Below are 26,857 nucleotides of genomic sequence, written 5' to 3' on the forward strand. Positions count from 1 at the left end.
TTAATGCCACTGCATGACACGAAGCTGGACAGACGTTTCATATTTACCAATTTCATACAGACAGACATGTTGGATTTCTCTCTGATCTATCGCAAGCTCCAACGCGGTATGGAAAGAAGTCAAGGCACTGTTGATTTGACACTGAAAGGAAAATGAAAACAGAGTTACTGGCTAAAATCTTCCATTAACATTACAATCATCTTCATTCCAAAGGATCTTCTTCCTTAACGGTTATTTTAAACAGACTAAACAGCACAGAAGAGAATGATTGCAAAACTTCTGGAACATTCCAATTGGCCTCAGTTGTGAGCTGAACCTCGGCACAGAGCCCTTCTTTTGCTCCAGCGGGAAATTCTCCCTCCTGTGTATACAACAGGCATAGTTGGAGATAACCATAGGTTCAGTTCCACACCACCACCACAAGAGAACACGGCAAAAGAGCAAGTCGGAGCACGTTCTGGCTTCCCAGTGCCTACAAAAGTTATGCTTATACTATCCTGTAGTCCATTAAATGTGCAATAGCATCACGTCTAAGAAACAACGTACGTACCTTAATTTAAAAAATACTTTATTGCTAAAAAATGCTAACTGTCTTCGGAGCTTTCAGCAAGCTGTAATCACAGATCAGCATTAACAAACATAACAATAACAAGAAAAGTTCGAAATACTATGAGAATTATCAAACTATCACACAGAGACATGAAGCGAGCACATGCTGTTGGAAAAATGGGTTGCCGCAAACCTTCAATTTGTAAAAAAAAAAAAAAAAAACAAAAACCAAAAACCAAAAAACACAAACCCAGTATGTGCAAAGTGCAATAAAGTGAAGTATAATGAAACAGGGTGTGTCTGGACCCTCCACAGGCCAGAAAGAGCCCTGTCAGTCCCCAGTGACTGTGCGAACCTCCTCTGGGCCTGCCCTCAGCACGCTCTCCCTGCTGTGACCCACCGCCCCGGTCAGACAGTCCCTAGTACGAGTCTGTATCCAAAATGCTTTGTCTGGTTACTGCTGGTCCTCACGTCTCCTCCACTAGCACTCACTCCTGACGTCTGCGTTCATCTAGCATGGTCCAGAGCCCAACAGGCTCTCCGAGTAAATACATTTAGTGCTGCTTTCCACTAAAGACCCCTTTCAAAGTCTGCCAACCTCATGCCACAGCACCTGACAAGAGCACCTAAAAAGCATCAAATTCAATCCTAAATACGCAATGATAGGTGTTAATAAATGTAAATTCTAAATGCCCTAAAAATTTGATAGACTGCTCTCAGTGATACGTGCCCCAGACCATACCCTGCTCCACACTCAGCCCTCCCTGGGCTTCCCTATGTGGCCCCTCTGCTGCTCCTTGGCCACCCCCTTTCCAGGGCCCCTTCTGCCTCTCCTCCTCCCAGCCAGCCAGCCAGCCAGCAGCAGAAGGATCGTAGAAGAAAGGCTACCCCATTCCTTGGCTCCGTGAGTGCTGCGTGGTCACTGTGCAGGGCCTCTTGGACACCAGAGGCCACACAGATGAGTCAGGGAGATCCTTAGGACAGCTTGTGACTCAGGAACGCCATAAGCCAAATGACGCATTAACCAAGGCCTTGACTGGATCAATAACTCCATTGCCCACAGTAATGTTTCACTTCGCCAGGTGGCTCGGACGGCAGCGTTCAATCCCCTGGCCCCATCCACAAAGGCTAAGAGAGGACACACATCCCCACACCAGTGATTCCTAGTCTCAAGGAGGTTGACATCTCATTGGAGGGACCCTCTCAGGAATGGGGGACAGGCCCCAACTCTGACAGACGTTCACACTGGGCTCTGCACACACAGCCACAAAGGTCCCAAAGAGGTGTAAAAAAAATTTTTTTAATTTAAAAACCAATTTTGTATGCAGTGTGTATGTGTGTGTGTGTGTGTGTGCGCGCGCGCGCACATGTGCACAGGTGTGTTGCAGAGTAAGTTAGCTGGACGCTCATTACGATCGCCCCTCACTGTTCTCTTTCTGGATCAACCGTTTTTTCCCTGCTTCGTCCGTGCACTCAGGTTAGCGTATCCACAGGAAACCACGGTGCTACGGATTCCCCTTTGCGTGCGTCTCCTCAGTTTGCTACGTTCCTGCCACTCAACTATCACACACAGAGTATCTCTGGGTGAGCCATCGCCACCAAGCTGTGTCCAGCTGCGGGTACCCCGCATGACAACGCAATGCCACACTGCCCTTCAGAAGACCGAAAACTACTTGCGAATGTTAATCAATGGGCAGCTACTAAGTGCCTGGGATGGCACTGGCTTGAGCTACGAAGACGAGTTTAAGGGAAAAAAAAGCAAGTTTAGAAAAAAAATGTTACAAGCAATATTTGAATCAACACTGGTTCTCTTAGCCCTTTAAAAAAAAACCCTGAGATTGGCGTGTATTAGTTTCATTTTCAGATGGAGAAACCAAAGTTCAAAGAGGTGAAGGGGCTTGGTCAAGGTCAACAAGCTAGCAACAGGGTAGTATTCACTCTGCTCTGATCGCCTCCAGGGTGTGCATTCTTCAGGCAGAGAATACACAGGTATGACTACATTAAGGGCTTTGAGACGGGAGATTATTCTGGATTATTGGGGTGGGCCCTAAATACAACCCCAAGTGTCCTGATAAGAGGCAGGCAGGCAGAGGGCTGATGCACGCAGTGGGGGAGGCAATGTGATTACAGAGGCACAGACTGGAGACGCAGCTAAAGCCCAGGAACCACTGGAGCCCAGAAGAGGCAGGAAATGGGCTGTCCTCTGAGCCTCCAGACAGAGGGCCACCCCAAATCACTTAGATCTCAGCCCGTGAAACAGATTCTGGACTTGTGACCTCCAGAGCGGTATGAGAATAATGTCTGCTGTTTTAAGCCACCAAGTCTGTGATAATTTGTTCCATGGCTTTAGAAAGTGAGTACAGAGTATTACTTTCAAAACTAAACTGTGAAGAAAGTACCACTGCTCCTTCTGTTTGTTATAAGCACTCTGAAGGAACTAGAAGATACGGAGACCATTACGGAGCTTACTGATATTATCCCAAGTGTAATAAGCGTAACTACAAAATTAATTCTAGTTCTAGCCTGATGACTCATTAAAGAATTACAATGAACAGCCATTAAAATGGTGAAAAGAGATTTCCCCTTCTTTTTCACCAAAATAATTAACTTTTATTTATTACTTTTTTTTTTCTTTTTGAGAGAGAGAACGCACGCAGAGAGGAAGCAGGAGCAGTGGGGGTGAGGGGGTTGCAGAGGGAGAGAAAGAATCTCCAGCAGACTTCCCACAGAGCACGGAGCCCAACACAGGGCTCGATCTCCCGACCCTGAGATCATGACCTGAACCAAAATCAAGAGTCGGATGCTTAACCCACTGAGTCACCCAGCTGCCCCTTCACCAAATTAATTTAAGATAAAAACGACCTAAGAAGAGTTTTTAGGATTATAAATTAGAATATCCACAATATAATAGAGAAAGAAGTTTTTGGTTTGATACTTGGTTCACAGGTTAATTTTTTGAGGAAATACACACATGCTGGGCTGAAGAGAATCCAGAAAACAGGCTAGAATGAAACAGCCATGAAGCCAAGAATCGGAGGTTCAAGTACCATCCAGGCTTGTGTCCCACGAATGAGGCACGGACGCTCAATGTCACAAAAACTGGCTGAAGTCTCAGTTTCCTCACGGGTAAAACGAGGAAATAACATCGGCAAGCATTAGCTGCTTCCAGAGGAAGCAATGGAGAACAAAAGCACAAGTCTTTGCCAAATTAAATGGACTGTATCTGTTGGCAAATTAAAACGCACGCGATGGAAAGCTACTGCTTCGTTACTGCAGAGACACGATGTGTTTTCCCGCGACCCAGGGCACCTTTCTTGATAGCTGTATTCCTATGCGTTTTAGGATACTTGTGTCAGCTGACCATGGGATTTGCTCCTCCGTTTTATTCTCGGAGTGAACGCTGCTGGTGTGTAGGAAAACTGTGGATTCTTGCACGTTGATTTTGCATAGGTCACATTACACTCATGAACTCTCATGATTTTTTTAAGCTTTTTCTCTTGGATTTTCTGGGGAGAGAGTCAAATCACTCGCAAACAATGATAGTGTTGTCTCTTCCTCTACAAGAGACTTCTCTACTTGGTGAGGACCACCAGTAAAAATATTATTAGCAAGCACCGCACGCATCCTTGCTTGAGTCCCATCTTCAATGACGATGTTCTGATGTTGCACCGTTAAATATAGTTTGTGGCCCGTTTTTAGTAGATGCCGTCGTTACCAAATAAATTCCCTTTCTGTTTCTAATTTGCTAATAGTTTGTTTGGTTTTCAAAGTGGATTTTATTAAATGCCATTTGGGCATCTAGTGATAGGACTATGTGGTTTTATCAATTATTTCCCTAATGCAGGTTATAACAGAGAGACATTTTCTGAGGCTGGACCATGTTCGCCTTTTTGAAATAAGCCCTACAAAGGTCATAATGTGGCATTTAAAAAATACAAGGTTGGATCTGACTTGCTAATATTTATTTAGAATTTCTATATTCAGAATGAAGTTGACCTATAGTTTTTTTGTTCAGTGCTCTTCTCCAAGAGTTTTGGTTATCAGGATAATGCCAGAACTTGCAGACTTGTAGGAAAATATTTTCATATTTTCTATGCTCTGGAACTATGCAAAAACTAGTTCACTATAAAGCCATACCTTTCAACTGAATAATTCATTTAAAATGTTTAAAACACTGGGGTGCCTGCATGGCTCAGTTGGTTAAGCATCTGCCGACTCTTGGTTTCAGCTCAGGTCACAATCTCAGGGAGATGAGATCAAGCCCCACATCAGGCTCCATGCTTGGTGTGGAGTCTGCTTGACTCTCTTCCCCTTTCCTTCCTCCTTCCCCCTGCTCTCGTGCTCTCTCTCAAATAAATCTTTAAAATGTTTAAAATACCATAATTTAAATTTTTTCTTTTAATGGACACACAACATAACAGAGAATATTAAACTTTAGTCAATAGCACTGGATTTCAGTGCCAACTTCATAACCAACACAATTTTGGACCTTGGGAAATTATTTGTTCTATTTATAAATCTCAGGAATTGTTGAAATAAATGAACTAATGCACATAAAATGCTCTCAGGGAAGGTATACTGTCATTATTTTTAAAAGATTTTTAAAATTTATTTATTTGACAGAGAGAGAGGCAGCGAGAGAGGGAGCACAAGCAGGGGGACTGGGAGAGGGAGAAGCAGGCCTCCCTCTGAGCAGGGAGTCCCATGCGGGGCTCGATCCCAGAACGCTGGGATCATGACCTGAGCCAAAGGCAGACGCTTAATGACTGAGCCACCCAGGCACCCCGAAGGTATACTATCTTTAAAAATAGATGTATGTCACCTGTTAATGGCACTGGGAAATAAATCACAATATTGTCTTCCAACATCTAGAAAGATTTGCAATAAATAGCAATTAAGTTTCTATTTTTTTTAGACCACTCGAAGAAATTCTAGATTCTTTCCTACAGACATAATTAAGAGCTGTTTGAGTTAAGATACCACCACAAATATCTAAGTCTGTATCTTGCCTAGCCCAAACACATACATACCTGAAGAGACAGGGGACAAAGGAAAACCAAACATGTAAGCGACCACAAATCACATTTTCCAACTTTAAAAATGTAAAATATCTCCACAACAATATATTTTTAAAGCCCTTTTGAAAGTAAGTATGAAGACACAAAAAGTCTGAATAATTTTCAGAGTCAGCACAGTAAGCTTGGAGTTACTAATGCTGCATTCTGGAAGATCTCTACTAGCAATACCAAGCCGGGAGGATACATTAAATTCAGCTACCAAGCAAAAGATTCCCTTTCTAGAATTGCAGAAGAAAAAAAAAAAAAAAAAAAGGAAATGGAAACAAAGCCAAGTCCTTTTGGGGGCCTGATCCAGACTCTAGTGCCAAAAGGACATCAAGTTCCAGACTTCCCTGAATCTCTAAGGCAAGATTCCACTTCCCAAGCAGTTTCCTTCAGTGCCCCCTCCAAATCACATTTAACATCAAATGACAGCACTAGCTCACAAACAAAAAGGTCTCAGCTCAGAGCCAGTCTACCGGCCGGCCTTCCAATAATGTCAGTATCACTCAGTTCTGCTGTGTTCCACACCAGAGAGGAGATCACCGTTGCGGTAGCAAATCAAAGAACACGACGGTCCCCGTGGATTCAGCTGCGAGGAGGGGGTGATGCCCCCACAGAGCACTCGAATGCTCACTGGAGAATTTCCAGCTCTGGGAGATACAGAAGTTTGTAAGACATAGGCACATTCTTTTGAGAGGCTTTAAGTGACCAGTAAGCAGAGTTTGTTAGACACAGGCAAAATTCCTGAGATGTGTCGAGAATACAGTGTGTCCTCTGCAAGCAGACAGCACCTGTTTTAGAGCACTAAAGGGCCACAAGGGTCTCTAATATTCATGAGGCAGCTGGGTACTAAACACGCAGAAGACGAAATATACAAAAAGCATGAAATATTCAGAACCCTAAATATACATGAAACATTAATATGTAGGTGGCCTTAATATGACCATCCATTGCTGACACCCATTCTGGCACCATGCGTCCTCTACCCAAGAAACACTAACAAAACCCCTGAGGGTCCACTGTCTAGCTGTGGTCAGTGATGTGCAGAGCAAAGCAAAACACTACACACTGTGTGCCCCAGGACTCCAGCAGCACGGCCTTTCCACCTGGCCCTGCACACTATCCTAGGAGTGTTAACCTAGGCTATCCTTTCCCCCTAGCTTCTTGCTCTGTTTTATACCGTGTGACTCAAGCCTATTTTAAATTGGCACGTCGATTGTTCTGTTTGGAGATCTCTGGGGGAACTTGCTGGGCACTGTACTCGGAGCCTACCAGGGTATCAGGGGCATCTATGTGAAAAGAAAGGAAAATCCCAAGTGCCCATGAGGGGACACTAAGTTGGCACTGACAGCTGTTATGAGCTGAACTGTGCCGCCCCAACCCCCAAGTTCACATGCTGAGGTCCTAATCCCTAGTATCTCAGAAGGTGACTGTATTTGAAGATAAGGTCTCTACGGAGGTAATTACATTAAAATGAGGTCTTTAAGGCAGGCCCTAATCCAATATAACTGGCGGCCTTAGAGGAGAAGGGGACACAGGCGCGTGCATGCCGGGACGCACACACGCGGGAATGACCACATGCAGACAGAGGGAGCAGGCAGCTATCTACAAGCCAAGGAGAGATGGCTCAGGAAAAAAAAAATCAACCCGTCGACACCTTGATCTTGGACTTCTAAGCTCAGGACTGTAAGAAAACTAATTTCTGTACCCTCTGTGGTTCCTTGTTAGGGCAGCCCAAGGAAACTAACACATCAACCGTCAGACATATTCGGTCTTTGGGGAGCCATTCTCCTATGTGATGAGAATTGGAAGGGTCCCGCCTTTCTGCCAAACCTTTCTGGTCTCAGCAAGAGTATGAGTACCTGACCTAAGCTAGGCAGGTCACAGGACCTCCTCCTCCCACCCACTCAAAATCACTCCTGGAGTTTTCTCACAGGTGACGAATGTGGGCTGGTTTGGTCTCTGTGTGCATGTGCGTGTATGGACGTTTTTTAATATGTGTGCGTGCGTTTATGGTACGTCTAAGTTATTCCCTATACAAATTGTGTAATTTGTAGAAATACTAGACCACTTGTCCCAAAGGCTTAAATATAAGTACCAACAGTTTGTAAGAGGCTTATTTCCCTAAACCTCTTTCCAACAGAGAATATTTTCAGTATTTGCCAATTATTTTTCCCCTTGTTTTAATTTGCATCTCACTGATTCTATCATGAGGGTCATAGGTTACTGACCATTTGTGTATCTTATGTCTTGTCTGTTTAGGTGTTTTGGCTACTTTTCTTTTTGTATGTTTATATTTTGCTATGTCCCAAATTTGTAAGAGTTCTTAAGGATGCTAATTCTAGCTTTATTCTTCATTTTTTAACTTTGTTTATGATATTTTGTAATACAGAAGTTCATTTTTATGTCAGTTCTCCCAATATTTTGATCCACGTACTATCAATTCTATCAGTCTTTTCTTTGATGTCCTGGTTTCAGAGTTCTGTCTACACAGTCCTGGATGGGGGGGAATGGAGCTTTTAATACCACTATGCACATGGAATCTATGAATTATGCATAATGAGGGGAAATTTTCAAAATGCCATAAATATGGCTGCTCTCATTCTGACAAAAATCCAGGGGCTATAGAAATAGAACTATCATCACAGCACAACCAAGAGAGGCAAAGGGCAAGAGGCCAGAGTATTCACTCAAGGTTCACATGTGCACGTGTGCACGCACACACACTCACTCACTCACTCACTCTGAGCCCTGCCATCTGGGAGCTGGGCACTGGTCGAGGCACTTGAGATAGGCAGTGACCCAGACACACAGTCCCTGCCTCGTGGAGCCTGCATTCTCATTCTAATGGGGAGAGAGAGGCAATGAGCCAACTCACAGCCTTACTCTGTGTCCAGCGAATAGGAGTCTCTGGGCAGAAACAAGGAGTAGTGGTGAAGGAGACGGGGAGACCAGCAGCAGGAATGAGGCCAACACATTCAATACTACAGTCACAGAAGGTCTCCCCAGGCAGGTGACGGTACAAAGTCGAAGGTGGTGAGGAAGTGCCTCTCCCCTCCCTCCGGTTCACCTCTGCTGTTCCCCTTCCCCAGTCATCTCCACCCACAGTGACCACCAGTTCACCTGGCACTTTTATTGCCTTGAGTGATTACCTTTCATGCATTCAGCATTGCCCTTCATAGTTAGATTATAAGTTTCTTTTGGGGCAGGGGCTTTTCCTAGCCCTCCTGGCATCCCCCAGAAGGCCTTTTACATCACAGGTAACAAATCTCTGATTATGTACAAGAAATGTAATATGGTAGATCTATTTTCAGCACCTCCACATGGACAGCAATCCCCTTGACAAAGGAGTTACGTAACCAAGTCCAGCTCTAATGAATGGTGGAACTGAATAATGCACCAGTTACATTTCCTTGGTCTCTCAACAGTTACACACAAGATATCCACAAAATCTGTGACGGAAATTGCTTGATGCTGGATTTACAAACCAGACACAATTCTGTCTAAAGAGGAAAAGCCCTGACCAAGCACCGTGTGCTCAGTGCATCGCCACGTCCACATTTACATTATTTAAGGCCGGCATGGGAGGCACTGTCCTCTTTCTACGCACAAGGACACAGCCTCAGAAAGCTCAGCCAGTCGGGAAATGGAAGAGCCCATTTTGAGCTGAGCCTGATGCCTTTTCAGCTACACCATGCTGCCTTTTAAAATGGCAGGGAATTTATATGAAAAACAGCAGTAAATTTGAGAGAAATGTATATATTAAGGATGCTATCAAAGAACTAAAGTTAACAGTGCAGAAGATAATGTAAAGAATTAACTCAGAAAAACAAAGACCATGGGAACACAGAACCTTAATCTACAAAAGTCAAACAACTCAAAAGGTAGCAATTCAGGATAAACAGACACACCTAGAATATAGATGGAGAAGATGCACTATGCACGCGAGAGGAGCTATAATTAGAGAAGCAACTTCGAGAAGTCTTCCCACGGCCGAATGGCATTCTTTATAAAGGATGGCAAATCAGCAAGCTCCTTTATGTTTTTCCCCCAAAGAGGAATTAAAGACAAGCTGTAAAAAGCGGAGGCAATCCCAGGTAGTTCACTCTGAAGATTAAAGAATCATAAAATTTTTTTATGACAGCTTTGTTGAGATATATGTCACATACCAGAAAACTCATCCTTTTAAAATATACAATTAAGTAGTTTTTAGTATATCTACAGAACTATAAGATTTGAAAGCTGGAAAAAAAACCCTTAAAAATTATGTAGTCTAGTGTTTCTCAAAGTGTATTCTACTGAACCCTTCAGGTCTCACGGTCTATTGTATACAAATGAATTTTCTTGGTCAAATACATTGGGTGAACACGGATGGCATACCTGCCTGCTCGAGCTTCCCGACAGTGCAAAACTAAAGTCTCTGAGCAGTCCTGGCGTATCTGAATTTGCCTGACACAGAACCTCTTTTCATGGAACACGTCCAAACTAGTCCATCAAATCAGGGCTCCAGGGCAGACGCTTCGGAAAAACCCTAATCTTCCAGGTGAAGAAACAGTGCCAGAGAAGGCTGACCGGCTTGGTCTTACAGCTCTTACAAGCTGTCTGGTGTGTGAGCAACCATTTGGAAGGAGACCATGTCTCTACTGTTTATGACAGAGCCAAACCAGATCTTCAGACTTAATCCAGCGCTCTTTCTACATACAGTGCTACACACAGCAAACCCTGAAGCCCCGAAGGAACAGGACGACAGACTCCCAGAGCTGGCAAGCCCTCTCTCAGACACCGTGGAGAAACGAAGACCATTACAACCAAACAGAGCAATACACAGATTCAAGAACTCCGTGTGCCCGCACATTAAGAGTCCAAAGTTATAAAGAAAAACAGGAGAGCTCAAGATGATGCTACGAGAAAATATAAAATTTCATACATGAGCTCTGGACAAGGGGTAGGGAAAAGTGAAAAATGCTCTTTCCTAAAGCCAGACTCTGTCACCCCTCAAGGAGTTTACCCTACGCCCCTCAGCATCAAGAATGAGGGACAAAGGACTGGAACACTGTATGGATATGCGGACCCATGGTTAAAATAGATGAATAGATAATAGATAAACAAGTAAAACATTAAACTCCTCTTTTCAATCTGACTCTAAAGAAGAACCTATTCAAAAACAGGTAAGCGGAAATGAGAACAAGGTCAACACAACTCAGAAGGGCAAAGGGAACAACGCACGTGCACCACGTACACGATTAAACGTGCACAAGGAACTCCTCTATGCGAAAGGAGAGACGGGTTGAGAAACAAAATCGAGTGATCTCTCGTTTCCCGAGTCACACCTGTTCCACCCACCTCTCTCCACCCAATGTTCCAGCCCCACTGAGCTTAGATCTCCCAGTAGGTGGCCTCTTCTTGCCTCTGGCCTTGAAGGCAGGCAAATCCCCCATGCTCTTATCTCTACCTTCAAACTCCCACAGAGGCTTCAACAGCCTGCCCAGATACCCCCGCTTCTGTGTTGTCTTTCCCAGCTGTGAGGGCGGCACCACGGCTGAGCCACACCGTGCCTCACCTTCCAGTAGGCCTGTGCTGATGCTGTTCAAAGCCTGGCCACATCTCCATCTGCTTGCTGCCTGCCTGCCATGGAGGACTGCTACCCCCCCCCCCCGCCATGCCGGAGCTCTGTGACTGTCCCCACAGCTCTGCAGCCTTCACAGCATCTCCGTCATCACCACAGCCAACGATGACGGGCACTCAGAATTTCAAGAGCGGCACAGGGCTCCCAGATTACCACTTCACTGAATCTCTTTAAAAAAAAAACATTTTTTTAAATTAATTAATTAATTAATTTGACAGAAAAGAGAGCACGCATGCATAAGCAGGGGAAGCAGCAGGCAGGGGTAGCAGCAGGCAGAGGGAGAGGGAGAAGCAGGCTTCTCGCTGAGCAAGCAGCCTGACGCGGGGCTCCCTCCCAGGATCATGACCTGAGCTGAAGGCAGACGCTTAACTGACTGAGCCACCCAGGTGCCCACTACCTCATTGAATCTTTTTTTTTTTTTTTTAAAGATTTTATTTATTTATTCGACAGAGATAGAGACAGCCAGCGAGAGAGGGAACACAAGTAGGGGGAGTGGGAGAGGAAGAAGCAGGCTCATAGCAGAGAAGCCTGATGTGGGGCTCGATCCCATAACGCTGGGATCACGCCCTGAGCCGAAGGCAGACGCTTAACCGCTGTGCCACCCAGGCGCCCCTACCTCATTGAATCTTAACAGCAAAACTATGCCCTATGTCCCCTTAGTCCCCGGGGCTACTGCCGGGCAGAGTATGGGGGCCAAACAGAGACTCAAACCTACCTACCAGACAGCAGGTCTCACCACACAATTTACATAATAGATGAGATCGATCATAACAAAAGACACTGGGCAATGAACATTCTATAGCACGAAACCTTCGGGCAGCCGAAGGAAAGCTGTTTCTTCTACCCACAACACGGCTGACACCAGCTGTGTGGGGTCTTCCCACAGCAACAAATCCCCCAATTCTCTCCTGACATCAACGGGGTGCCTACAATTTAATTCAATTCTAACACTAACCCCTTGGAATGAATACAGTCCCCGCCTGTCAGGGTCTCTGTCACATAGGACCCAGGGAAACACTTTACTTATTATTAGTGGTTCATTATAAAGGATATTATAAAGACTACACGTGAAGAGCCAAAGGAAGATGTACACAAGGGTCCTGAGCACAGAAACGTCCACCCCTTGGAGTTCGGGGTGCGCCACCCTCCCAGCATACGCATGCAGTCACCTATCTGGAAGCTCTCTGAACCCCATCATTTAGGACTTTAATGAAGGATCCACTAGTTAGGCTTGCTTGATTAAATCATTGCTCTGGGTTACGAGCTCAATCTCCAGCTCCTCCCCATCCCAGGAGGTTGGTGGTGGGATGTGCTAGGAAAGTTCCAACCCCCTAACTGTACCAACCAGCCCCCATCCTGCAGCTACCTACGTAGGAGTTACCGGTCAACTCATTAACATAAACTCAGGGTAAGACTGAGAAGGGCTTGTTGTGAATAACAACACACTCTTCTATCGCCTCTCACTTAAGAAATTCCAGGGTTTTAGAGCTCTGTGCCAGGAACTAAGGAAAAAGACAAATCTTATGATACAAACATTACAGCCCTCTCAAGTAAAACGAAATGCAAGCTGAAGTTCAAAGAATGCAATATAATGCCTACCTACATAAGAACACTAATATTTCCCTATTAAGAGAGGTACAAAGTTTTAAAAAATGAATTACAAAACAAGGTAAATTAAGGAAAACTAGAAATGAAACGGAAGTAAAAAATAAACTGATAAAAAAAAATCACATCCAAAAGCAAGTGTAATCCCATAGTCCAATCATAAAATAAACACAAATTTATAAAATACCATAAAATAACACAAAACAATCACAAAAAGTAACACCACATTTTTACATATCTATTAACAGTATTGGCTTTTTTTTTTTTTTTTAAAGGAGGCACCACACCCAGCGTGGAGTCCAACACGGGGCTTGAACTCACAACCCTGAGATCAAGACCTGAGCTGAGATCAAGAGTTGGACACTTAACCGACTAAGCCCCCTGGAGACCCCAGTATTGGCATATTTTTAAAAAGTAGTAAGTGGAAATAAAAAAAGTGCAAAATAAAACTAAAATGCATGTAATGTTTTATATTAAAACATTACTGAAGAAATTATATATATATATATGTCGATAAAAATATTAAATTGCTTTTATTTTTTTAAAGATTTACTTATTTGGGGGGGAGGGGCAGAGGGAAAGAGAGTGAGAGAAACAACAAGTAGACTCCCCGCTGGGTGGAGAGCCTGTTGCTGGGCTCGATCTCGCGACCCTGAGACCATGACCTGAGCCTAAATCAAGAGTCAGATGCTTAACCAACTGAGCCACCCAGGCACCCCACTAAGTAGGTATTTTTAAAGGCAATAGTGATATATGTTATTTAAAACATGATAAAATCACAATTATCAAAGTTAAGGAATATTCATTTAAAAACATCTATAAGGGGCGCCTGGGTGGCACAGCGGTTAAGCGTCTGCCTTCGGCTCAGGGCGTGATCCCGGCGTTATGGGATCGAGTCCCACATCAGGCTCTTCCGCTAAGAGCCTGCTTCTTCCTCTCCCACTCCCCCTGCTTGTGTTCCCTCTCTCGCTGGCTGTCTCTCTCTGTCGAATAAATAAATAAAATCTTAAAAAAAAAAAACAAAACATCTATAAAAGGTGGAACATAAAGACATCTCAAAAATAGACTCCATCTGTATCTTTTCTGACCACAACACTATGAAACTAGAAATAAGCCAGAAGAAAAAAATCTGGAAAGAGCACAAATACATTGACGTTAAATAACATGTTCCTAAACAATGAATGGATCAACCAAGAAATCAAAGAATAAATCAAGATTTCCATGTAAACAAATGAAAATGAAATCACAACAGTCCAAAAATCTTTGGGATGCAGCAAAAATGGTTCTAAGAGAGAAGTTTATAGCAATACAGGCCTACCTCAAGAAGCAAGAAAAATCTCAAACAAACAAACCTGACACATAAAGGAGCTAGAAAAAGAACCCAAACCCAGCAAAAGGAAAGAAATAATAAAGATTAGAGCAGAAATAAATGACATAGAAACTTAAAGAAAACAGAACAGATGGATGAAACCAGGAGCTGGTTCTTTGAAAAGTTCAACAAAATTGATAAACCTCTAGCCACACTCGTTAAAAAAAAAAAAAAGAAAGAAAAAGAAAAAAGACCCAAATAAACAAAATCACTAATGAAAAAGGAGAAACACCACCACCACAGAAATACAAACAACTCTAACAGAATATTATGAAAATCTATATGCCAACAAACTGGACAACCAAAAAGAAATGGATAAATTCCTAGAAACATATAACCTACCAAAATGAAAGCAGAAAGAAATAGAAGATTTGAACAGACCAATCACCAGCAATAAATGAATCAGTAATCAAAAAACTCCCCAAACACCAAAGTCCAAGATCAGATGCCTTCTCAGAAGCAAATTCTACCAAACATTTAAGAAGAATTAATACCTATTCTTCTCAAATCATTCCAAAAAATATGAGGAAGGAAACTTTCAAATTCATTCTATGAGGCCAGTATTAGCCTGATACCAAATCCGGATGAAGACACAAAAAAGAAAATTTATAGGCCAATATGTCTCACGACTACAAGTGCCAAGATCCTCAACAAAATATTAGCAAACAGTATCCAACAATATATTTTAAAAAAATCATACACCACGAACAAGTGGGATTTATTCCCAGGATGCAAGGATGTTTCAATATCTGCAAAACAATCCACATGACACATCACATCAATAAGAGAAATAAAAACCATATGATCATTTCAATAGAGGAAAAGCAAGCACTGACAATGTACAACATCCATTCGTGATAGAACCCTCTGCAAAGTAGATCCAGAGGGAACACGTCTCAACATAATAAAGGCCTTATAGGAAAAACCCACAGCCAAAATCATACTCAGTGGTGAAAAACTGAGAGCTCTTCCCTGAAGGTCAGAACCAAGACAGGGATGTCCACTCTCCCCAGTTTTATTCAACACAGTCCTCGAAGTCCTACCCACAGCAATCAGATAACAAAAGGGAATAAAAGGCATCCAAACTGGCAAGGAAGAAGTAAAACCCTCATTATCTGCAGATAACATGACACTATATATAGAAAATCCTAAAGATGCCACCAAAAAACTACTAGAATTGATAAATGAATTCAGTAAAGGTTGCAGGGTACAAAAATCAAGGTACAGAATCTGTTGCAGTCCTATACACCAAGAATGAAGCAGCAGAGAGTGAAATTAAGAAAACAATCCCGGGTGGGGGAATGGGATAGACCGGTGATGGGTAGTAAGGAGGGCACGTATTGCATGGTGCACTGGGTGTTATACACAACTAATGAATCATCGAGCCTTACATCGGAAACCGGGGATGTACTGTATGGTGACTAACATAATATAATAAAAAATCATTAAAAAAAAAAAAAAAAAGAAAAGAAAACAATCCCATTTACAATTGCACCAAATACAATAAAATACCTAGGAACACACTTAACCAAAGAGGTGAAAGATCTGTACTCTGAAAAGTTTAAGACACTGATGAAAGAAATTCAAGACAACACGAAGAAATGGAAACACATTCCATGCTCATGGGTTGGAAGAATAATTCTTGTTAAAATGTCTATACTATCCAAAGCAATCTATATATTTAATGCAATCCCTGTCAAAATACCAACAGTATTTTTCACAGAACTAGAACAAATAATCCTAAAATTTGTATGGAACCACAAAAAACCACAAATAGTGAAAGCAATCTTGAAAAAAAAATTGGAGGTATCATAATTCCAGATTTCAAGTTATATTATAAAGCAGTAGTAATTAAACAGTATGGTACTGTCATAAAAACAGACACATAGATTGACAAAATAGAACAGAAAACCCAGAAAGAGACCCACAGTTACATGGTCAATTAACCTTTGACAGAGCAGGAAAGAATATTCAATGGGGAAAAAGACTGTCTCTTCAACAAATGGTGTTGGGAAAACAGGGCAGCCACATATGAAAGAATGAAAGGACCACTGTCACCATACACAAAACAAACTCAAAATGCATTAGGGACCTTAATGTGAGACCTGAAACTATAAAAATCCTTGAAGGGAACACAGGCAGTAATTTCTCTGACATTACCATAGCAGCATTTTTCTAGATATGTCTCCTGAGACAAGGGAAATAAACGCAGAAATAAACTACTGAAACATCAAAATAGGGCACCTGGGTGGCTCAGTCGGTTAAGCTCCTGTCTTTGGCTCAGGTAATGATCCCAGGGTCCTGGGACTGAGCCTCACTCAGCAAGGAGTCTGCTTCCCTCTGCCCCTCCCCCTGCTCATACACACTCTCTCTCTCTCTCAAGTAAATAAATAAAATCTATAAAAAAAATGAAAATAAAAAGTTTCTGCACAGTGAAGGAAACAATCAACAAAACTAAAAGACAACCTACGGAATGGGAGAACACATTTGCAAATGACGTATGATAAAGAGTTAGTATCCAAAATATATAAAGAACTTATAAAACACCCAAAAAACAAATAATCTAATTAAAAATGGGCAGAAGACATGAACACACATTTTTCCAAAGAAGACATCCAGGTGGCCAACAGACACATGAAAATATGCTCAACATCATTCGTCATCAGGGAAATGCAAATCAAAAGTACAATGAGATATTATCTCACACCTGTCAGAATGGCTAAAATCACCAACACAAGAACAAGTGCTGATGAAGATGTGGAGAAAAAGAAACCCTCATGTGCTGTTGGTGGGAAGGCAAACTGGTGCAGCCACTGTGGAAAACAGTATGGAGGTTCCTCAAAAAATTAAAAATAGAACTACCCTATGATCCAAGAATTGCAATACTGAGTATGTACTCCAAACATACAAAAACACTAATTTAAAGGGATACATGCACCCCTAGGTTTATTGCAGCATTATTTACAATAGCCACATTATGGAAGCAACGCCAAGTGTCCATCGATAGATGAATGGATAAAGAAGATGTGATGTGCTCTGTGTGTGTGTATACGTGTATACATATATGTGTATATATGTATACATGTATATATGAATATTTTTCCACTGTAAAGAATGAAATCTTTTGCAATGACATGGATAGAGGTAGAGAACATTATGCTAAGTGAAATCAGTCAGAGAAAGACAAATACCATATGATTTCACTCATATGTGGAATTTAAGAAACGAAACAAAGGACCAAAGTAAAAAAGACAAACCAAGAAACAGACTCTTAACTATAGAGAACAAAGTGATGGTTCCCATAGGGGATGTCGGTGGGGGATGGGTGAAATAGGAGATGGGGATTAAAGAGTACACTTATGATGAAAAAAAATTAATGGAGAAAGCAAAAAAGAATTTACCAAAAAAAGTAGATTCCATCTATCTTAAGGGATTTAACTCAGTGACGGGAGGAAAAACAAAAGTGTTAAGATTCTTGAATTACAGTAGGTACCAGAATTAAACCATATCTTTATCTCACATGTGCAAATAGGTATGAGAATATAATAAGAGTTTTTAAAACATCAGTGTATAATCTAGAAGAAAACAGAATTGTCTATGTGTCCCAGTTTAGGCAGAAGATAAATATCTGAAGAAATGAAGTCTGTTACAATAAACATGTGTACGTGTTTGAATGTTCAAATTTTCACAAAAAAATGTAATAAAAGTTCTCAAATGAAAGTATTAGAAGAGGGGAAAACATATAAGTACTCCTTATGATTATATTATACATTAGAATTTGGGCAAATATATAAGGAAATACTTTTTACTCAGAAGTCACATTTGGTTGCATCAACAATTTATACCCAAAGGAAAAAAGGAAAAGTAAATATTCATACAGAAAATATCTTCAGTGACTTTTTTGAAACATCTTTGAGATAGAATTCAAGTATCATAAGGTTCACCCACTTAAAGGACACAATTCAATGATTTTTAGTACATTCAGAGCTGCACAACAATTACCACAATCTACGTGTAGAATATTTTCATCACCCCAACAAGAACCCCTGCCCCGACAATTACTCCACTCTCCCCCATTCAACCCCACCCCCAAGTAAGCAATAACCTACTATCTGCCTCTATAGATTTGTCTGGTCTGGCGATTTCATATAAATGGAATCATACAATATATGCTCTTTTGTGGTTGGCTTTTTTTCACTTAACATGCTTTTTAGGTTCACCCACAGTAGCATGTATCAGGACTTCACTTCTTTACATTGCTAAATATATTATGCATTGCACAATGCATATTTTGTTTATCCGTTCATCAACTGATGGACATTAGAGTTGTTTCCACTTTTGCTCTATGAGTAATCATATGGACATATGTTTTCATTTCTCTTGGGTGTATTCCTAGGAATGGGGCTTCTGGGTCATATGGTAAGTCTATGTTTAACATTTTGAGGAACTGCCAAACTTTTCCAAAGTGGCTGCACCATTTTACATCCCCACCAGCAATGAATGAGGTTTCCAACCACACCACATGCTTGTCTGCACTTCTTATTGGCTGCCTTATTTATTACAGGTAGCCTGGTAGCTATGAAATAGCATCTCACTTGGTTTTGATGTGCATTTCTTCATAATGACTTATGAAGCTGAGCATCTTTTCATGTGCTCAATGGTCATCTGCATATTTTCTCTGGAGAAAGGTCTCTTCAGAGCCTTTGCCTATTTTTTAATTGGGATATATGTCTCTTAATTGAGTTGTTAAAGTTTTTACATATTCTGGATACAAGTCCGTTGTCCTACCTGTAACTCACAAATATTTTCTCCCATTCCATGGGCTATTTACTTTCTTGATGATATTCTTCGCAGCACGAAAGTGTTTAATTTTGACATAGTTCAATTTACCTGTTTTTCTTTTGTTGTTGGGCCTTTGATGTCCTAAGAAGCCATTGCCTAACCCAAGAGTTTAATGGTTTTAGCTCTTATATTTAGATCTATGATCCATTTGCATTCATTCTTACGTATGGTGTGAGGTAGGAGTCCAACTTCATTTATTTGCATGTGGATATTCAATTGTCCTAGCACCATCTGTTGAAAAGACTATTCTTTGCCTATCGATTTACCCTTGTCAAGAGTCAGTTGATCCATAAATGTAAAGGTTTACTTCTTTTTTTAAAATTTATTTGACAGAGAGAGAGACAGACAGCAAGAGAAGGAACACAGCAGGGGAGTGGGAGAGGAAGAAGCAGGCTCCCAGCCGAGGAGCCCGATGTGGGACTCGATCCCGGAACACCGGGATCACGCCCTGAGCCGAAGGCAGACGCTTAACGACTGCGCTACCCAGGTGCCCCAGAGGTTTACTTCTTGACATTCATTGAACTATAGGACTATTCTTATGCCATACCACACTGTCTTGATTACTTTGTGGTAAGTTTTGAGATTAGGAAGCATGAATCTTCCAACTTTGTTCTTCCTTTTCAAGATTGATTTGGCTGTTCCAGGTTCCTTAGGCTTAGTATCAGTTTGTCAATTCTGCAAAAAAGCAAGCTGTGATTTTGAAAGGGATTGTATTGAATCCAGCAGCTCGGTTAAGGAAGTACTGCCATCTTAACAATACTGAGTCTTCTGATATATGAACATGAGCTGTCCCATCAGTAATATTTTAAGAACTGTCTTTAAACTGCTTTACTTTGCATCATTATGGAAATAAAAACAAAACTATGCAGCAGGACATGCTGCTGAGACCATGTACAAAATAATGAATGATTATACTCCAGCCCACTATTTCTTTTCTTTTTTTTTTTTTAAAGATTTTATTTATTTATTCAACAGAGATAGAGACAGCCAGCGAGAGAGGGAACACAAGCAGGGGGAGTGGGAGAGGAAGAAGCAGGCTCATAGCAGAGGAGCCTGATGCAGGGCTCAATCCCAGAACGCCGGGATCACGCCCTGAGCCGAAGGCAGACGCTTAACCGCTGTGCCACCCAGGCGTCCCGGCCCACTATTTCTTGAGTATAATCTCTTATCATGTGTCAGGAGCTACGGAACTGTTCACACTCTCAGATTCTAATAATGATGCACTGGAGCTATGACCCAAAGAAGTAACTCAGAAAAAAAAGAAAAGAAAAGAAAAATATGCTAGTTATTGAACTACTTACTATCACAGTGAAATACTGGGAAATAGAGAAACAACAATAATCAAATATCCCAACAATTTCCCAACAAGGAAATATCAAATTATTAACACAACAGAAATCTAAATAGTCTGCATACCAGTTACTTACCAAAAAAACAGATTTGTAAATGAAATTTCATGAAGTCTGTGTGTATATTAAAGATCACAAAATAATTTGAAAACAGCTTAGAATTGAAGGATGACTGGGTTATTTTTATAAAGTCGCTTAACATCTTCAACTATTATGCAGGTGTTTTAAAAGGAGAGGCCTTCCTTGTCACCTGCAGCACGCAGAAGGGCATGCTGTGACAACCCACTTATTATTACCCGTGCTTCAGCTTTAGTGCTGCTCACGAGCAGAATCCGTTTAGCAATATTGTTATCAAGGACACCTAATAATAGATTGTGCTTTTAACCCCTACCCTTAGGACTTGGGCTAATGTAGGCAAGGGAAAGCTCATCCTTAGGCACATTTAGGGAGCTTAGGGATAAAAATTAACCTTCTACTTGCTTTCCAGCCCAACAGCCTGTAATGATAGAGTTGAAAGAACAGCATATGTATTTAACCTATTAGCAATTTGGGTTACTATCCTCTCCTCATTGCAGTGAACAGAGTTATTAAACCACATGATACAGATTTATCTTGCTGGGAAGTGGAGACAAATATATCCCTCCATCTCTCCTACACCAGCTAAAACCAATCTCTCATTTTGTGTTCTTCTAAGAATAAATGGCAGCTCTATTTTTTGGCGCCTGAAGTAATAAAGAGAACCCACGTAGGATGGAGGAAGAGAAGACTACAATTAACAGAACTTCAGGGAATTATTTCTCTTCCTGCATCGCCTTTTTCCTGATCCTATAAATAACAACATGACATCATGCTGGCAAGACCTGCTGTTCAAATACAAGAGGCAAGCTTGCTCTCTGACAGATGCAAAGAAACGTAGCTACCAAACAACTCCCATCCTGTCCTGTCGACACGCCCCGGAGAAGAGCGCTCAGGCCCAGGCCCTCCTGCACTGGCCCCCACTCTCCACGACCCCTGCAGGCCGCCTGTCTCTTTTCTCTAGCTGATAAATTAATCACCGAAGGGATCAACCGCCACTTTTCGGTCCCTGTCACAATCACGAATGGATGGGCTAAGAAGCAACACAGAGCTCCCACTTATTCTGGGGAGCGCCAGTGAAAAACATCACTTCATCTTAATAAAAGTACAGAAAGAAAGCACTACAGTCCATTTTTTAAAAGGGGGCCTCAGACAGCTGAAGTCACCTCACACAATGGGCAGAAACAAGGTCCACCATCAGGACACGTGCTGGCGTAGCTGTGTGCAAGCCTTTCCCACAGAACTCTGCAGCCAGGAGAAGGAGAAGAGCCTGACCCTCTTGGAAGGAGATGGGGCGGCAGGCTGATGTGAACATGGTGGAGGGAAGGTCAACCATCAAAGCAGTCGCTGCAGGGCTCTGTTCTGGGGAAAGAAACCACATCCTATCACAGGCCTTCTCAGAAGGAAGGGAGGGAGGGGCAGCACAAAACAGGGGAGCACACTGCAGTGACAAGGCCGCAGGTCTCCGAAAAACAAGGCAGCTTCAAATAAGAGAGAGGAGATGATGGGGACACACACACACACACACACACACACACACGCACACAAGATAGGGTTCATTGTAACTTCTTCAGCGTGGCCTCTCTGAGGCCTTGCACAAACTTCCTTTTGTCCTCATGAAGCAGCACTGTAACTGCAATGGTCTGAGAGGCGGTTACAGTCAAGTGCTTCACAGGCTGGGCGGTGGGCGGGGGGAGCGCCGGGGCTCACAGCAGCTCATCTGGGCGCTCGCACCGCCAGAGCAGAGACTTCATTTCAACCCAATCACTTTTTACCTCGTTTATTCAATCTCCTTCTTTGGAGCCGCACTTCTCTAGCCAGCACATCAGCACTGAAATACCCTGTTCTGTACCCTCCTCAGGAGGATAATCTCCTGCTCCATTGTGAAGACAGCTTTGCATCTCCTACTTCAGCCCTGGTTTCGGGAACAGGCGTGGGTGCCACACAAGAGAAGCAGATAGTCCCTGATAATCAACTTTTCCTTAACAAAGAAATGACATCACGCTCATGGATCAGTGGATTTCTCACTGATGGACGGATTCAGCTGTTCATTCAGCAAATACGCACTGAGGGCCAGTCTTGTGCAAGGCCCTGACGGCTGCTCCCCAAATCCAAACCCAAGGTTTTAAAATGCCAGCACTCAGGATGTTCAAAAAGTAGGAGCCCCAGCTTAGAAGATAGTTTCAAAACAAGAATTCTCAAAATGCTTGAATAACAACCTCGTTAGGATGCTTATCAACTTTCATTCAATCAGATATTAAAAATTAGTTTCATCACCAAATAGTCATGATAGCGTGTGTACATGAAAGTGTATACCTATAAAATCAGACATACATATATTACATACTAAGTAGATGGTTAAAACTGAAGGGACGCTGTGCACATCTGTACTGTTTACGGGAAAAAAGAAGACTAGAGAGAAATAATAACAAGTAATTAAAATGCAGACTTGTCTCAATACTTTTTAAATAACCAGGAAAAAATACTCATTCATCACTTGTAGGGTAATGGACTTACCACTACCACAGGTTTACTGAAAAGTAAAGAAACTCAAAACTAGAGCCAAAAATTCACATTTTAAAACTGAGATTACTATACAACATCTAGGACCAACTTCAGGGAAAAGTAAAGACAGGTGCCATATGGTTCCTGTGGCCCCTCTCGCTACATGCCACCCACTCTGCCAATCATGGGCCCAGCTTTACTGACTGCTTTCAACACTAAAACAATTTTTTTCCTCCTAAAAAGGAAAAAAAAAAGATTTGCTAACCCTACTTTCCAGGCTTATGCACTCATCACACTCTGGTTATATATCATTTATCTCATGCTAAGTACCGTAGGAACCCAGCTGTGCCTCCCAGCAGCATGACAAGTCACATGGGAGAAGTCAACAGAGACCGAGAGGTTGTGGGAACACAGGAGGGTGGAGAAGGCTGGAGGTGGGAGCGTACAGACATGCGGTGGGGAGAAGCGAAGGCAGTCAAGAGAGATGACTCCTTCTGCAGTCCGGCTGAGCTTCGTGTTCCAACAGCCCCAAAGAGCACAGGGGGCACCCCATCTGGACGCACCCCACGTCCCACCAAAGGTGTAGAACCCCACTGCTAGGTCAGGTTAGGCCATTAACAGCAGGAAATCATGAAGCCATGACAGCAAGCGTTATCAAGGGTCAGGACGGGGTGGCTATGTCAAAGACCATCCCCCCAGACGGACACCAAATTGTCCCAGAGCACATAAACAGTTGTTCGTGAAATTAAAGAGAGCGGGCAAGCGCGCGGGATTTGCAAATAACGCGCACAGAAAATGAAAACTAACCAGCACGTCTGGAGCTCGTCCCCCTGCACGACAGCAGGCTTACACCAAAGCAGCTGTTCAAATTATTCTGCAGACTGACTCACTGAACAAACTTCGTGCCATAGGATGCAACTGCCAAAGTTAAAGCCAGCAGACCGTGTTCTCTCAGTGTTTGTTGATAGAAAGATCTCAGGGGTCCTAGCTCTAGCCTAAATGCTTGCTGAAAATTAGAAAAAAAAAAAATTCTCTGCAAGCGGATTTGTCAGCAGAGCCCTGTGTTTTCAGAAACTAGGTTTGGGACTTCGCAGGCCTTACAGAAAGCCTCCGACAAGAGCAGTGACAGCCTTTCCGGGCTGTCCCTCCTCTGCAGACAAAGCCTTCCCCACCCCCACCCGACAGCTTCCTCGGGGTCACCCGGGAAGATAAATGAAATGTTGGTGTCTGGACACTGTAAGGATAATCCCAATAATATTCCAAGTTAGCTCCAAATCCTTTCCTCTTCTGGGCCTTTGGGAAGGGCCGAACAGAAACCACCGGCACATTCCCTTGGCCCTGAGGCTACAGCTCACTAACAAGAAGCAGAAACAGATCTTTTAGTCTTTTTTTTTTTTTTTTTTTGAAAACCAAGCATCAGTTTGGCAAGCAAGCTGCTTCACGGTGAAATAGTCCTAATATCTACCACCCACACTCAGATCACAACTCTCCCTCCGAAAGAGCCCGAATGCCTGCCAAGAACTACATAAAGCCAACTAGGTACCTCCCCAAACTGTGCTTAGAAGGGTCCTCTCACGGCTGCGGCTTCCTCATTTCTAGGACCATCCCAACAACAGCAAATAACCACTTACTTTTACATCCACTCAGGCCCACACAAATTAAGTGTCTGGGGCGGGTGGGAGAGTCATCAGTTTAGCTAAAAGTTAAGCACTTTGGTTTTAAAATAAAAAATTTACTAACATGGCAAGCTTCACAAGAGATAAACTCTCACTTCTACATTTCCATTTAACAGCTTCAAAATCCAATTTAAAGCATGTGTTGATCTGGGGGAAGTAAAGAGAGAGAATTCGAATAAATGCCCAACGTTCAAGTGCCTTTTTGCCATGCTGCACACAATTATAAATTCTGGCTCTCACCCCGTGCAGTAAATCTGTTCAACACTGACCCTCGTCTTACCATGTTCAGAGGTATTCAAAATGTATAATGCCCGCCTCTTAAGAAATGGACATTTAATGGGGCACCTGGGTGGCTCAGTTGGTTAAGTGGCCAACTCTAAGTTTTGACTCAGGTCATGATCTCGGGGTCATGAGTTCGAGCCCTGCATGGGGCTCCAGGGTCAGCAGGGGGTCTGCTTGAGATTCTCTCTCTCTCCCACTCCCTCTGCCCCTTCCCCTGCTCATGCTCTCTAAAAATAAATCTTAAAAAGAAATGGACACTTAAAGCACTGACCCTGTAACCCAACATCCATGCAAAAATGGTCACTGAAGTCAGAAGGCTTAGTCAGTTTACAATGTCCTTATACAGTGTTATTTTGTCCTGCACAAACCCAAGGGAGCAGAGAAACTTTAGTAAATTGGACATCCTTCCCTACATGGAAGACCATAACCCTGAGCTTAAAAGACAAGAATGCTAACAAAAAGACCGGGCTGTACAAGAAACTGATCAGAACTATGTTTCTAAGACAGCGAGGGGAAAAAAGGGGAAAATAGAACTGAAGGCTCGCAATCCTGACCACAAAGAAAAACAGTTTTGAGATAATGAGAAAAAAACCAATTCAGACATAGGTGTAAATAATTCAGATCCTGGTGAGCTTTCTGTACTATGTTTCAATCATAAATCATCAGTAGAGTCTCCAAAATACAACTTCCATATGTAAAGGTGAGGAGTCCGCGGATTTAGGAGGCACTTCATGAGGGAAAGGAGTTATTCAGGAAGTAATGTACACTCTGTTGCCAACAAAAAAAATTAGTGATCAAATCATCCCTGTGCTTGCAAAAGCATTCCTAGGCAAAAATCTTCAAATGCACTCATGGCAATTCCTGGGGGCAGACTTCTAGAGTCAGCTGTGCTTCAGGGCACCCAGTTAACTGGAGGACAGAGATTGTAGAAACCTTGCAATGATTCCCTGCAAGCTGCTGGTACACCTGGCATAACAACTTTCATATGCAGGATTTTCTTTCTTTAAGATTTTATTTATTTATTCTACACAGAGAGAGAGAAAGCACAGGCAGGGGGAGTGGGAGAGGAAGAAGCGGGCTCCCCTCTGAACTGGGAGTCCAACATAGGACTTGATCCCAGCACCCTGGGATCATGCCCTGAGCCGGAGGCAGACACTTAATGGACAGCACCCAGGCGCCCCAGGATTTTCTTATAATACTTTTATTTTTCTTCAAATCCTCACTCTTCAAATCTCCTAAGCAAGCAAACCAAAAAAAAAAAAAAAAAAAAAGATATGAAGGAAAATCAGAGACCCTCCAAAGGCCAGGGTGTGTTCTGCTTCTGGAATGAGACAGCCTGGCCTCATTCACTGGGTGAGCCTGGGAAGTCACTTGAAACCCTCCTGGATCCCTTTTTCTATAAAATGCCGATGACATTTTGTATCTATGTCCTAGCGTTGCTCTGGGGATTAAACTTGATAGCATGAATAAAGCGCCTGGCCCAGGATTTGTCCAAATGAAGCCCATGAAAAAGCAACAAAAGCTACTTCTGTTTCAAAGCTGATGGGGTCCTTGACATTCCAGGCAATAACCTTGTATAAATCAACGGTTAACCAAGATGAAAACTTAGCAACAGGTTATTAGTACCCCCAGAAAAGGAAAAGGATCGTGCTGTGTTCTTCAAAGAAGACATGTGCTAACGCCCCTACGTATTCGGCTGAGAGCACGCCAATCTTGTCTCCCTACCACGAGAGAGCTCACCCCTGCCTCGCCCACGTCTCCCGAACAGAAGGTTACTGACAAACATCCTGGGTTCCTGGAAGAGGCTTTTGTAGCAACGGTGCGGCGAAAAGCACGAGAACGAAACGTTCCTTGGCCCAGCAACACTGGGGCTCATGTTGATACGAGTACCCGCGTGAGAACTACAGCTCGGATCCACC

The 26,857-nt window shown here is 42.7% G+C and overlaps 1 protein-coding gene across 1 annotated transcript in view; it reads right to left on the reverse strand.

Annotated features, from left to right (window-relative positions):
- Positions 1-26,857, reverse strand: part of TTC39C (tetratricopeptide repeat domain 39C) — a 102,199-nt gene that overhangs the window by 16,024 nt on the left and 59,318 nt on the right. The window contains exon 7 of the mRNA XM_045781792.2: positions 48-141. Coding sequence (XP_045637748.1) covers positions 48-141 — 94 coding nt within the window. The remainder of the gene's footprint in view (positions 1-47; positions 142-26,857) is intronic.

This window comes from Ursus americanus, chromosome 19, assembly GCF_024610735.1.
Source record: "Ursus americanus isolate L20-20 chromosome 19, mUrsAme1.1.p, whole genome shotgun sequence".
Taxonomy (NCBI): Eukaryota; Metazoa; Chordata; class Mammalia; order Carnivora; family Ursidae; genus Ursus; species Ursus americanus.